The following is a 13,419-nucleotide window of genomic DNA, read 5'->3' as shown; positions in this document are numbered from 1 at the left end:
CCTACCCCTACCCCTCAGCATGCTGTATTACCAGTAGTGCAGAAACAGAACGCTGTAATTAAATGTGCCACTTATTGGCCTGTGATTGGAGGCTGACTTTGCTTACGGAACGCACAGCAGAGGCAGGAAAGAATTTTGCGCAAGCCTGCTGTAACACTTAGCTGGCTGCGTATGAATTAGGACAACTACCCCCAGCAGAGACCCAGTACACTTGTGGACAGGAATACAGCGGTGATGTAAGAGGCAACACAAAGGCAGGAAAGAATTTTGCGCAAGCCTGCTATAACACTTAGCTGGCTGCATATGAATTAGGACAACTACCCCCAGCAGAGACCCAGTACACTTGTGGACAGGAATACAGCGGTGATGTAAGAGGCAACACAGAGGCAGGAAAGAATTTTGCGCAAGCCTGCTGTAACACTTAGCTGGCTGCGTATGAATTAGGACAACTACCCCCAGCAGAGACCCAGTACACTGAGGACGGTCACAGGCAGCCCAAATAGATTTTTTTTCCCAAATGTTTTTGGAAAGGCCCACTGCCTATATACACTAAATATGTCTTCTGTCCCTGCCTCACCACTACTGGCCCTGGACAATGTAAAATTACTGCAGGACGCAATGCTCTGCACGGCCGATATACAAAAAAAAAAAAAGTGCAACACTGCAAAAAGCAGCCTCCACACTACTGCACACGGTTAGTTGTGGCCCTAAGAAGGACCGTTGGGGTTCTTGAAGCCTAAAATAACTCCTAACTCCCCTATAGCAGCTCCGGCACCAGCAGCACTGTCAGATCTCTGTCAGAATGCATCTTTGGCGAGCCGCGGGAGGGGCCGATTTTTATACTCGGGTGACACCTGATCTCGCCAGCCACTCACTGCAGGGGGGTGGTATAGGGCTTGAACGTCGCAGGGGGTAGTTGTAATGCTTTCCCTGTTTTTCTATTGGCCAGAAAAGCGCGCTGTCTCAGAGATGAAAGTGAAAGTAACTCGAACATCGCGTGGTACTCGTCTCCAGTAACGAGCATCTCGAACACGCTAATACTCGAACGAGTATCAAGCTCGGACGAGTACGTTCGCTCATCTCTACACAACACCCGATGACATCTTTACCACACACCATGTAATAGTATTTCCATACATTTTTAGGACAAATATGGAGCACTTGAGGCATACAATTTGTTAACATTACGGTAGTATACTACCAACTTAGAACTTGTATGTGTACGTAAAGCTCACATAAATAATTCTTAGCATTAGAATACATATAGTATATACATCTAACTACTGCAATGTTTTTCAGGGACACTCAGTGCCCCCCAACAACTATATATATAGCAGTTTAGCGCTTTGTGTAGTAGTATCGCTCGCTCTCAGCAATACAGTCCCCAAATAATATTCAGATACCAGTTCTACACAGAGGTAGCAGCATTAGTGAACCTACTGTAGCTGAAATGGTTCCATGCCCTATGTCAAAAACATCATGTTTGGTCATGGGACAGTAGAACGTTTAATAAATTAACCTGTTGTGGGGCTTAAACCTAATACACTAAAACATAATAAACAGATTGCTTAGCCAAGCATGCTGTAAGTTAGTTCTGGTGACATGGAGTCAGAATCATCTATTGTTCTCTCTTCATACAAGACACATGGACTACTCTAGAAAACTCTGCTGTACAAACCATTGTCTCATTTTGCTGTGATGAAACCACAATGCAATATTTAACCCTTTCCAATCCACTGTCTGACCTCTGAAGACATTATGATTTAAGGCTGTACAGCTCTGATGTTGGAAGACGTCCGTCGGGGTTCTCTTACTGTATGTTGCCATCCTCTCTGCTGTCGGAGCCTATCCAATGTGTCACCTCATGCAGTACTGGCTTTAGCCAGCATATAGCGCTGTTGTATAACGGCAGAAAAATAGTAAGCCCCCTAGGAAAACCAGGATACAAATTGGATTGAAAAGGGTTAAACCTCTTTAGGAACATAAACTGGCATAGACACAGTTGAGTGCATGTGCACAGAGAACAAAGTTTGCCTCCAGAATTGTCCACAGAATGTGTTCTGCTGCATCATAAGACCTAGATCTAATAGCAACAGTGCACCAACCCCAAGTTTTTGAATATAAGATTTACATTTTCTTGAAGCAGGTGGTAAATATAACATATGGAGGGTGTAAAAGGAGCTCGTAAGAGCAATCATGTTGATTCTGACTGACTAAGACCCTATAGCATTGCATGTGGCCTTTACACTAAGCTGTGTCCAGTTCTATGGTCCACACCAGTCTTACCAACCGATGCTGGAATAGTTGGCTGTATAGTGGGCTCTTTCAGCACTTTATGAACTTATTCTGATTCTTTCTCTCTCTCCCCCTCCCGCTCACTCCCGCAACTCACCCCTCACCCCTGCCGACCCCCGAATCTTTTCGGACAAGCAGGCATGTACTCAAAAATAGCGATACTCACTCGAGTAATTTGCCTTAGCGAGTACGCTCGCTCATCTCTAGACATTATACATTGGCGAGTATAGCACATGTTGAAAACCTATAGCACCATAAATAGCCGTAAAAATACTAAATCACAATATTCAGAAAACTATAAGTTTATCTTGAAAGCATTGGCAAATTAAGAGGTATTTGTCAAATCTAAAACGTGGGTGAATCCATTATGAAAAACTTTTTAAAGACAAGCACCAAGATTTGGTTTGAAAAATATTCATGCCAACAAACTAAATTTCTTCAACCCTCTTTTTTTCTCTGTTATCCTGGGGTATTGTATCACATTTTTCATATATTAGTGTTGACTTGCCATTATTATTGACTTCCGACAGTACTCAAGACGCGAGCCCAGTTTCACATATCATGTTCATCCTAACTTCAATTGATGCACTTCTGTAGAATACTTTAATACTCTGGATAAATTATACACAATAGTAATTCCAGTACATATGTAATGATGCAGACATATAGTTAGTATGCAAAATAATGTCCCAAAGCTGAACCCTCTAGTAATCTGTTTATGGCCATCATAAAAAAGTTTTCCTCAGTTAAAAAATCCATACAATGTTTTATATGAATTTGGAGACCAGGTCTCAGTATGTCACCTTTAGAATTTAGCAGAACTTATCAGTCTGTATCTTAGGGTTTGGGGGATGGAGAAAAAACAAGAAAACAAATCACTGCCCTAATGAAATACATTTGGAATGCAGTATAATTGCTGTCTAAATAAGGAGTTAAAAATCAAACTTAATTATACAATCCTTTAAAACCTATACTTACATATTTCCAAAAAGATCAAAATATCAAAGGATTCCCCTCGTGATCAAGACATCATTGTTGATCCTTAAGTAATGTAATATAATAATAATAATCATCATCATCTTTATTTGTGTAGCGCCAACATATTCCGCAGCGCTTACAAGACAGGGGGAATGAAAACAAAATCACGGTTACATGACGTAATCAATTGATGGAAACAGTAGGGGTGAGGGTCCTCCTCCAACAGGCTTACATACTACAAATAATGGGGTGATACAGAAGGTAAAAGGGCTGGAGATGTGCCGGGTATGGCGAGGTGAAGAGTGAGGGGTGCTATACACAGTCAATGGTCAGACATTATCCGTATAGTGGCTGAATTGGTATGAATGCAGGGGGCAGTTGATAATGGCTAGCAGGGATTGCAGTCTGTAGGACAGGGAACATGTTAGCAGGCGGAGTAAAGAGGGTATAGTTTAGGACATATGGTATGCCTCCCCTGAAGAGGTGCGTTTTTAGAGCATGCCTGAAACTTTGTCAGTGATTGCCCAGACAGTTTTGGGTAGCGTGTTCCAGAGGACAGGTGCTGCTCTTGAGAAGTCTTGGAGGCTGAAATGAGAGGTTCAAATTAAAAGGGGCACTCAGTCTGATGTCATTAGCAGAGCGGAAGGCGCGGGCTGGGTGGTGGATTGAAATGAGGGAAGCAAAGTATAGCGGCACGGTGCTGTGCAGGGCTTTGTGGATGAAGGGGGCGAGTTTAAATTGAATTCTGTATTTGACAGGTACAATGACTGGTACAGGGCAGAAGCATCCAAGTAGCAGCTGGACAGGAAGATGAGCCTGGCAGACGCATTCAGAATGGATTGGAGATGGGAAAGTCTGGCACGGGGGAGGCTGATCAACAGCGAGTTGCAGTAATCGAGCTGAGAGTGGATGAGGGCAACAGTGAGCGTTTTTAAGCGTGTCTACGGTGAGAAAAGGTGGATTTGTGCGATGTTCTTGAGGTGCAGGTGACTTGTTTGGGCAAGAGATTGGATATAGGTGGTGAGAGATTGCAATCGAATATAATCCCAAGGCAGCAGGCGTGCTGTCTCGGAGTTATGCTGATGCCACATACTGAGATAGAGATATCAGAATGAGGTTGGTTAGTAGTGGGCGGAAACAGGAGTGGGTCAGTTTTTGAGAGGTTCAGTTTTAGGTAGAGAGAGGACATAGTGTTAGTGTTAGAGACAGTGGACAGACAGTCGATCACGTTCTAGAGGAAGGTTACTGTAATGTCACAGGAAGAGGTGTATGTATAACTGGGTGTCGTCAGCATAGAGATTGTACTGAAAGCCAAATCTCCTGATTGTTTGTCCAATAGGGGCTGTGTAGATGGAGAAGAGGAGGGGGCCAAGGAGTGAGCCCTGGGGGACCCCAACAGCAAGGGGAAGAGGGGGGGGGTGGAGCCAGAAAAGGAGACGGAGGAGCGCTTAGATAGGTAGGAGGAGAACCAGGAGAGGGTGGTGTCATTTAGTCCAGTGGAGCGAAGCATACTGAGGAGGAGTTTGTGGTCAACAGTGTCAAATGCTGCGGAGAGATTGAGGAGGATCAGTAGGGAGTAGTCACCCCTCGATCTAGCCTTCAGGATTTCCAGGGTCATATGCTAACTCGTTTGACCATCTATTCAGCCCTATTGGTATCACCTGATCCTAAAAAGAGCTAGCACCCTGACGGGTTAATAAGAGGACAATCCAGAACAAATCACCAGATTGTTCCCTTTATCGGAGGGCTTGATGACGATGGACTCATCCAGTTCAAGATGCACCATTGTCTCTTGCAGTATCGTAGAGGTCTAATTGAAAATGATAGTCACCTATGACGATAGATGCAGTATAGTATGTCAATTTTTTTGTAAGTTATGGAGTAGTTTATAGACCGACACTAATCTATGCGAATTTGTTCTGGATTGTCTTCTTATTACCTTAATAAGAAGAAGTCAAAGCATGCAAGATAGACTGATCTGGAGTCACTATATGAGACCAAGGGCCACTTGGCTTGAAAGACGTATTTTGGGCAATTTTCCTTGCAGTGGGTGTGCAGCGTGTTCTTCCATGCACCTTATTAAAGGTCAATATGAATTTGGCAAGGGGCAAGTATTTAAGATATGGAATTTTGTGAATTTATTACACTGCAAGTCTCATCTACTTGTGCCAATGGACCTGTCCTATGTATATAGGGAAGACCACTCATCAGTTCCATAGTTGGATTTGTGAGCATATTGGGGACATTGATAGCATCATAGACACACTAGTAGCCCATCACATGTGAAAGGTCATGGGAGAGATGCAGGGGCATTAAAATTTGCAGCTCTGGAGGTGGTTCAGCCCACTCCATGTAGAGGTGATCTTGACAAGAAACTGTTACAAAAGGAATTACAAAAGGATTTACCGCTTTCGGTCTATGAAACATAGCAGGTAAAATGAGGCTCTCTCCTTTGCTTGTTATTTATGGCAGGAGTTATATGCCTTAGCATCTATTTCTCCCTGGTGAAAGAATACTATTTTGCTACTTTTCTTCATAAAATTTGGATTTGTAATCACTGATATTTGTATTTAAATCAGTCGAATATCAACATCGAATGATGTGGTTTCCTTTTCTGTCCAACCCTGATGTATTCTCATTGTATCAGATTTATTATTTTTATACTTACCTTATATTGGGCTATATATGATTTACAGGGTTAGTACTAATCCTCATGTCATATGACAATATGACACCTGTCTATTTTAGAACTTGAGGCTATTTCTAGGATACAGTGTGTATTTTGATTATTCCATAATATGTGTGTTCTGTCTCTATCCATGTGTTAATGGGACCTAGTTATCATGTATCAGCCCTGTTCTCTGCTACAAGAGTCGGCAGATGTGTGCATTGTATTGGGTTCTACATCTAAGACTCATGAGTCGACCAATGCGCAGGAGCAGATGTGCTACCATGGTAGCATATAATACTGATGTGTAGATGATAAGTTTGGCCATTGACATGGTAGACAGGTATTTTCTCCAATTGAGTTATACTGCCATATCAGAGTGATGCAAATACTAATGTCAGGAAACCAGGGAAAGCAGGAGTCAGGGGTCCCTGAAACGTAGCCCACAACCCCTGTCCCTGCCTACTTGCCTCCACTCCTGGCTAACCCCAGGCGGGCAACTGGGCGACGGTCCCTACACTGGCTAAGGGAATCCACAATCCCTGGAAACAGAAAACAAAATGGACAGACAAACAGACAACCACAGCGAAGCACAAAGGGAAAACCGCAAACCAGTCCAGGAGCAAGCCAAGGTCAAGCACTAAAGTCAGTCCGGAGAAACACAGTACAGAAGGAGGAGACGAAGTCAGGTCAGGGGAAAAGCCGAGGTCAATACATTAGAAAACAGGAATCCAAGGTAACGCTGGTGAGTGCAAGGAAGCCTAGACAAACACTGGCAGTGTCAGGAAGCAACTGCAGGGTTTAAAAGCTGTCAGAGCTCCGGCCCCAGCAGCTGATTGGGGCGGGGCACCTGACAGCAGCAGGATGATCAGAAAGTGCTGGGAGAACCTCCCTCAGCACTAGCAGACCAGACTAGGTCCGTAGGGATGCAACAGGCTGCCATGGAAACAGGGACACGGCGCCGGGCAGCAGCTGCCATGCTCCTAGCACCTCTGCGCCGTGTAGGAGTCGGGCGGCCAGGAGTGATGACTAGCGGAGGAGTCCCCCTGCGACGCGCACTGGCAGCAGGGGCGACAGCATCCGCCATGCGGGCACGGCGACCCCGATAGCCACCCATCCTGACAACTAATACTGGTTGTGCCGCTACGGATGACATAATCACGTGCTGGTGCAGTGGCAGGGTCAGGCTTTTATAGTGAGCCTAATTAGGAACAGAGGCAGGGTCAGAACAGAGGATGGGTTTGCAGGATCTGGGAACAAGTCAAAGAGCCATGCATGGGAACTGTCCAAGGAATGGGTGGCTCAGTAGGGACAGCTACTGACTAGAGTGCAGGAGGTCCCAGGTTTGATCCTTGACAATCTAATACATTTATGGCTCCCTGATGAACTCATGAGGAGCACTTGTGTTGGAGTGGCATGATGGTTGTGGAATGCTGCAGCCACTAAGTCTATCTGGACGGAGCAGTAGGACTATTATAAGATCTTGAAGTAATCTCATTCAATGCTTGTATGCAGACTGGTGGTGGCATTGCATATGCAATTTTGGGAAGTGGTACAACCAGTATGTATCTGAACAACTGGTGGTGCCTTGTGTTTGTTTGATATTTTTATCTTTATTCTTTTCCTCTTACATGTGAATAGTGCTGTTTTGTACCAATTGATATGACTTGTTATAGCATGAGATTACTCTTGGTGGACAATGTTATATGGTACATATTAAATTGACTTTGATGGGACCATGATGAATGGAAGACTGTACCTAATCTGCCTTCTTATCAATCTACAAGCACAGATGCTCTAGTAAATGGGCATATGAACTTTACCCGTTTGAGGCCTGAACACACTATTTTGCGCACATGTAAAAAAAAAGAAGCACGGAGGTTCAGTCACGTGCATTTTGCAGATCAGTGGAGCGCATTTTTTTGCGCGCAAAAAAACACGAACATCTGACCGCGGCCTTAGTAGGCAATCATAATTTGGGGAAGGGGAGAATCAGGCGGGTCACTTTTAGAACTCCCGATTAAGATTTCTAAGTATGAAAATACACTTCGTCTACAATAAAACAGTAACATACATAACAATGACAAGAATTAAATAGAACAATGCACAGTTCTTTGCTATAGTTGCTTCAATGATAAAATATTCATTCAATCGTCTTTCAAGTTATGCAATATATGCATTGTCTCTAGTAACAATTAGAACAGTAAGAAAATATCCGTGAATGCGTCACATGAAATAATAGGACTTATTTTGTTAAATTCTGTACAACATTTTCAATACCTATCAGAATCCATTGTATCCTAATCAAGTGGCTCAGAAAATTATTTTACTATGTTTCTTATGCAGCCATTAAAGGCGTTGTCCGACTTATACCCATCTCTATACAACCTGTTCCCCATTAAAGGGGTTGTCCCGCGGCAGCAATTGGGTCTATACACTTCTGTATGGCCATATTAATGCACTTTGTAATGTACATTGTGCATTATTTATGAGCCATACAGAAGTTATCAAAAGTTTTATACTTACCTGCTCCGTTGCTGGCGTCCTCGTCTCCATGGTGCCGACTAATTTTCGGCCTCCAATGGCCAAATTAGCCGCGCTTGCGCAGTCCGGGTCTTCTGCTGTCTTCAATGGGGCCGCTCGTGCAGAATGCCGGATCCGTGTAGCTCCGCCCCGTCACGTGCCAATTCCAGCCAATCAGGAGGCTGGAATCGGCAATGGACCGCACAGAAGCCCTGCGGTCCACAGAGAGAGAGGATCCCGGCGGCCATCTTCAGCAGGTGAGTATGAAGACGCCGGACCGCCGGGATTCAGGTAAGCGCTGTGCTGTTTGTTTTTTTAACCCCTGCATCGGGGTTGTCTCGCGCCGAACGGGGGGGGGGTGTTAAAAAAAAAAAAACCCGTTTCGGCGCGGGAACCACAACCCCTTTAAGTGTCATAACTAATGGTCATAGGCCGCTTTCACATCTGCATTGGAAACTCTGATCGGGGTTTCCATCACAGATGCGTCTAACAAACCCGGAAGAAAAAGCGCAGCATGCAGCGCTTTTATTTCTGTCCAAAAGCTGGGCGGACCTCATTTTAGTCAATGGGGCATGTCCAGAAACGGAATCGTTTGGCGATGGGGGTTCCCTCTTCCTGCTTCACAAAGAGAGAAGGAAACTGGAATCCCCGAAACAGATGTGAAACCACTCCTATATTCACATCTCCCTGCTTCTGCTGTGTCCTGCAACGGTGCTCGGTCCGCTGCTCTGGTCTCAATTTACAGCTGCAGTCCCACCCAGTTTATGGGACGTCACAGGGGCTGCAGCCAATAACAGAGCTCAGTGATTGAACAGCGATGGGGAGAGGGGAGAATTAGAGATGAGCGAGTATACTCGCTAAGGCTAACTACTCGAGCGAGTAGTGCCTTAGTCGAGTATCTGCCCGCTCGTGTCTAAAGAGTCGGGTGCCGGCGGCGGGGAAGAGCAGGTAGGAACGGAGGGGAGATCCCTCTCTCCCCCTGTTCACCGCCGCAACTCACCTGTCACCCGCGCCGGCACCCGAATCTTTAGACACGAGTCGCTACTCGCTCGAGTAGTTAGCCTTAGCGAGTATGCTCGCTTATCTCTATTGAGAATGTGACAATTTGTTATGTTAATAAGTGGGGAACGGGTTGTACCAAGATTGTACAAGCCCTTTGAGACATATTATTGAATTTGTGTCACCTGTACAATAAGGTAAAAGGTAAAAATCTCTTATAAAAAGAGTTTTTATGGTCTGAAGTAAAGGACTTCATTCATCTTATGTTTGTCCGAACCTGCCGATTTTGGTGAAGATGGATGACTCTTTTGTATATGGGACCTCTCAGCGTTCCCTCAACAGATCATACAATAATTGGGCACACTGAATTTTAATGCTTCATCTTTTTGCCTCCTCTGGTGATAAGTCAGCAGCAAAACTTTCCGGACCTGGCTTACCACATGAATGTTTGGCCAAACAAGTGTTCATGTGTTTTGGGGAGTTAGGGGAAATACCTGATTTGTTTGGTGGACAGCTATTGAAGATGTATGGGCATCTTAAGGCTCTGTTCACACACAGCAAAGCCATTACAGCTATGTTTAATTAGTCCTCAAACTGATACAAACTCAAGCCAGAGAGAGCAAAGGATCGATTACGACTATGTACCATCAGGGTTCTGATTTTTTTAACTGGCGTAAAAACACTATTAAACACTAATGTGAACAGAGTCTAATAGAGCACAGATACACTAGTTGCATTTTCTTCATTAAAACATCTGAAAGTTCAGTTGCAGTGCTGCAATATTTACATAGAGCTACTGACGTCAATCTCACACCTAGGATCAGGCCTTGAGGATACATATCATCTGTCTCTCTACTTACATTAATCCATTGTATTTCTAACGGGTGGTTTCATATAGAGTTTCTTTTTTTAATGGATAATTTTACAGCAGTTTCTCATTCATCTTTTTGTGGCAAAGCCAGAAGTAGATTCGAGGGATATTTAAAGGCAGGACTTAAACATTTTCTTTTTAAATTCACTCCTGGCCTTGGCTTATAAATAAAACTTTGGGGCCCAAACTGGAGGTTTTCACCCCAAAAAACTCTGTGAAAAACCAACCTGTATCTCGAAGTTTGTACAATTTTGCAAATATTTTCAAATTCACTCACAAAACAAGAAGCTACTTACAGGAGGGCGTTTCCATTCAAACTTGATAGGATATCTTTGATTATAAAATAGAGAAGTGTCATTTGGCGGGAAGTCTCGATCCTCAAAAAGAACCTTTTTGTCCAAGTATTTTTTCCGCAGCTCTTCAAAGTTTTTTCCTTTCCCGCCTATGATAGGCAAATTCCTGCTGATGATGGCAGAGTAGATGCCTCCACCGCCAACACCTCCTGGGGCCGCTTCATTGGTACTGCTGGCAGGAGCTGAGCCAGATCCACTCGGCTGTACTACTTTGACAACTACTTCTGACGGCATGAATAAGGTGTGTCTGAAGAAGTGCACAATAATACAGACCTACAAGTTTTGTAACTGCCGAGATTAGAGGAAGTTTCTTGGTGATGCAACCACTCTCTTTCAGGGTGGTTACTTTCTTACTTTAACATGTATAAGAATTAGGCGAAAAAAAACATGACTTCCACTTTTCTTCTCATGTAAATCCAGAAGGAACCCTCTGTGTTGGTGCACGAGCAGGTTGTTGTGTGAACTTTGGAAAGTCTTTGCCTTCTCTGCCCTGGTGATCTGAAGAAGTTCCTGCCAGTATACTAAAAATAAACACTGAGGCTCTTACGGATTCCTCTGATCATAACGTGGCCTCGGGAACATATGTTCAGTTACAACTTGCCTTAAATGAAAGATGCATTCCAGCTGATTAACAGTGCTATTTAATGGGAAATCTTGCTGCCATCATCCTGCTTTGCATATCCTGTAGCTCAGACAAAGCAAAAGGATGCGTTTCACAACTTTTTATCTTTATCTCTTTAGTAAAGGCTCCTTTCCCCATGCGTAGACCACTACCTGGATCATGCAGCATTTTTACCGCCACAGCTGTCGGCTATTGCTGCGTATGGCTGTGATAGTGCACTGGCCATGACAGCATCTCTCACGCACACGGTCAAGCGCAGTGTGACATGTTTCTTCTTTTTTTTTTTTTTAATTCCCCACCCTGTCTCATATTGTATTGCATACATACACAGCATTGAATACGCTACTCATAGAGAACAATATGACTGTACACACGAGCTGCGCTTCTAAAGTAGAGCATGCTGCTATCTTTTTCACGCACGTATTTACATGCAATGTATATACGCCTATGTGAATGGGTCAATAAAAATCAATGTACTTTTGTTGACTCTATTCACTGCGTATTATGCAGGCGCACATTGCGTGTGTAATACGAGATGGAACCATGCTTGTGGGAATGAGCCCTAACTCACAATCAAATAGCTTCAGTATCAACAGGGTCAAAATATTAACAGTTTAATTAGTAGCAGCATTTTCTGTAAACAGTAGAACTATTAAACAATATAATACAATTCTTAGATAAAAAGTGGTTTCCATAGAGAAATAACAAGCATATTACAAAAACATCTAGAAACAAGCAGCTTACATTCAGCAAAACAGGGGTGGATACAGAACCCCAAATGCAAAAAGGTTGGGACACTGTGTGAGGTGTAAATACATTTTTTATGAAATGGAAAAAAGGTCTCCCTTTCCCCTTCTGATATGTATTCCTTGTTCTACTGTGAATAAAATATGGTTAAATGAGATTTCCAAATCACTGCATTTCTAATATTTACATTATATGCAGCGTTCCAACATTTTTGGAATTTGAGTTTTGCCATATATGTAGCTACACAGAGGCCAAGTAGGTGGGGGGACACTGCCACCCTAAAAAGTAGCCATCAGTTTCTTACTATTAGGTTAAATATAGAAATAATGAATTTCATACCTCACAATTACTGGTGGATGTTACGTTTGTGCAGGGTGCAAGTACCGTGCCCTTCCCGGATGTCTACAACATGTCAAACCAAGATTCAATTAATGTCCTCAATGGACCAATATAGCCATATGTTATATCACTGAAACGCAACAAACACAAAATATGGCAAATAACAGTAACAGAAATATATGGGGATGGTAACATTGTCCCTAACAGACCCTGCCTAGATGCATGACGATTGCCCCGATAGGATTGGCCCCATGTCAAGATCCTAAAAGGCTTATTCTGTCCCTGGATGGAGAAGAGTGACGATGCAGATGGAATAAGCAATGTATATAACAACATATTTGGTGGAAGTGAATAATCCCCACACAGAATAATTAGCCACAAGTACTTAGCTGACAGGCGTCCGCTGCCTCACCAAACACCTCAGAAAAAACAATAACTGGCCCCAATGTAGAGGCAGGCCGGAATAAATACACTTCCATTATGGCTGATTGGCTGACAGACAGGTGTTTTCCATAACTGGTTAATAATTTGATATATCACAGAAGCTGTACATTATACACTGACCCTACTGAGGGAGATCTGATAGAGGACACCTCAGAAAGAAGGCACTCAATGGCACCTAGCACCGAATGACAAGGCAAATATGCCGAAGGTCCGGACTGACATGCCATAACAGTGGATTGTTAGAGAAACATAGGGCGGCTGTTATTTGCTGAGCTAGTGGAGAGCAAAAGGACCCATATATTGTCCTAGGACAGGTGCTATCTGCTATGTGTGTCACACGAGATGAGAAAATCTGTGACAATTGGTTTTAGGAGTATTTTGGCAATGGATTTTTTTTCTTAGTTGCATTTCACCCAATTTAGGCATCACATGTAGATGGCCTGATTTTGGCCAATGAGGGTTGCTCTAAGAGGTCTCTGGTATTCACTGTTTAACACCTTTTTCTGGAGGAATCTGGCCTTCTCGGCATAGAACCTCCAAGCAGTTTTTTTCCCCAAAGTAGTTTCAGTTCAGTTGAAGC

At 43.5% G+C, this 13,419-nt stretch overlaps 1 protein-coding gene across 4 annotated transcripts in view; it reads right to left on the bottom strand.

Annotated features, from left to right (window-relative positions):
* CAPN3 (calpain 3) overlaps window positions 1-11,180 on the bottom strand; it is a 156,609-nt gene extending 145,429 nt beyond the window's left edge. For 3 of the 4 annotated variants that reach the window (XM_066608459.1, XM_066608460.1, XM_066608462.1), the window contains exon 1: window positions 10,631-11,180. In XM_066608459.1, the coding sequence (XP_066464556.1) occupies window positions 10,631-10,921 (291 nt within the window). In that variant the 5' untranslated portion in view covers window positions 10,922-11,180. The remainder of the gene's footprint in view (window positions 1-10,630) is intronic. The other variant, XM_066608463.1, reaches the window with a different exon arrangement.
* Between the last annotated feature and the right edge of the window lie 2,239 nt (window positions 11,181-13,419).

Source organism: Eleutherodactylus coqui, chromosome 6, assembly GCF_035609145.1.
Source record: "Eleutherodactylus coqui strain aEleCoq1 chromosome 6, aEleCoq1.hap1, whole genome shotgun sequence".
Taxonomy (NCBI): domain Eukaryota; kingdom Metazoa; phylum Chordata; class Amphibia; order Anura; family Eleutherodactylidae; genus Eleutherodactylus; species Eleutherodactylus coqui.
Note: the sequence above shows the minus strand (reverse complement) of the source record. Positions and strands in the feature narration are given on the sequence as shown.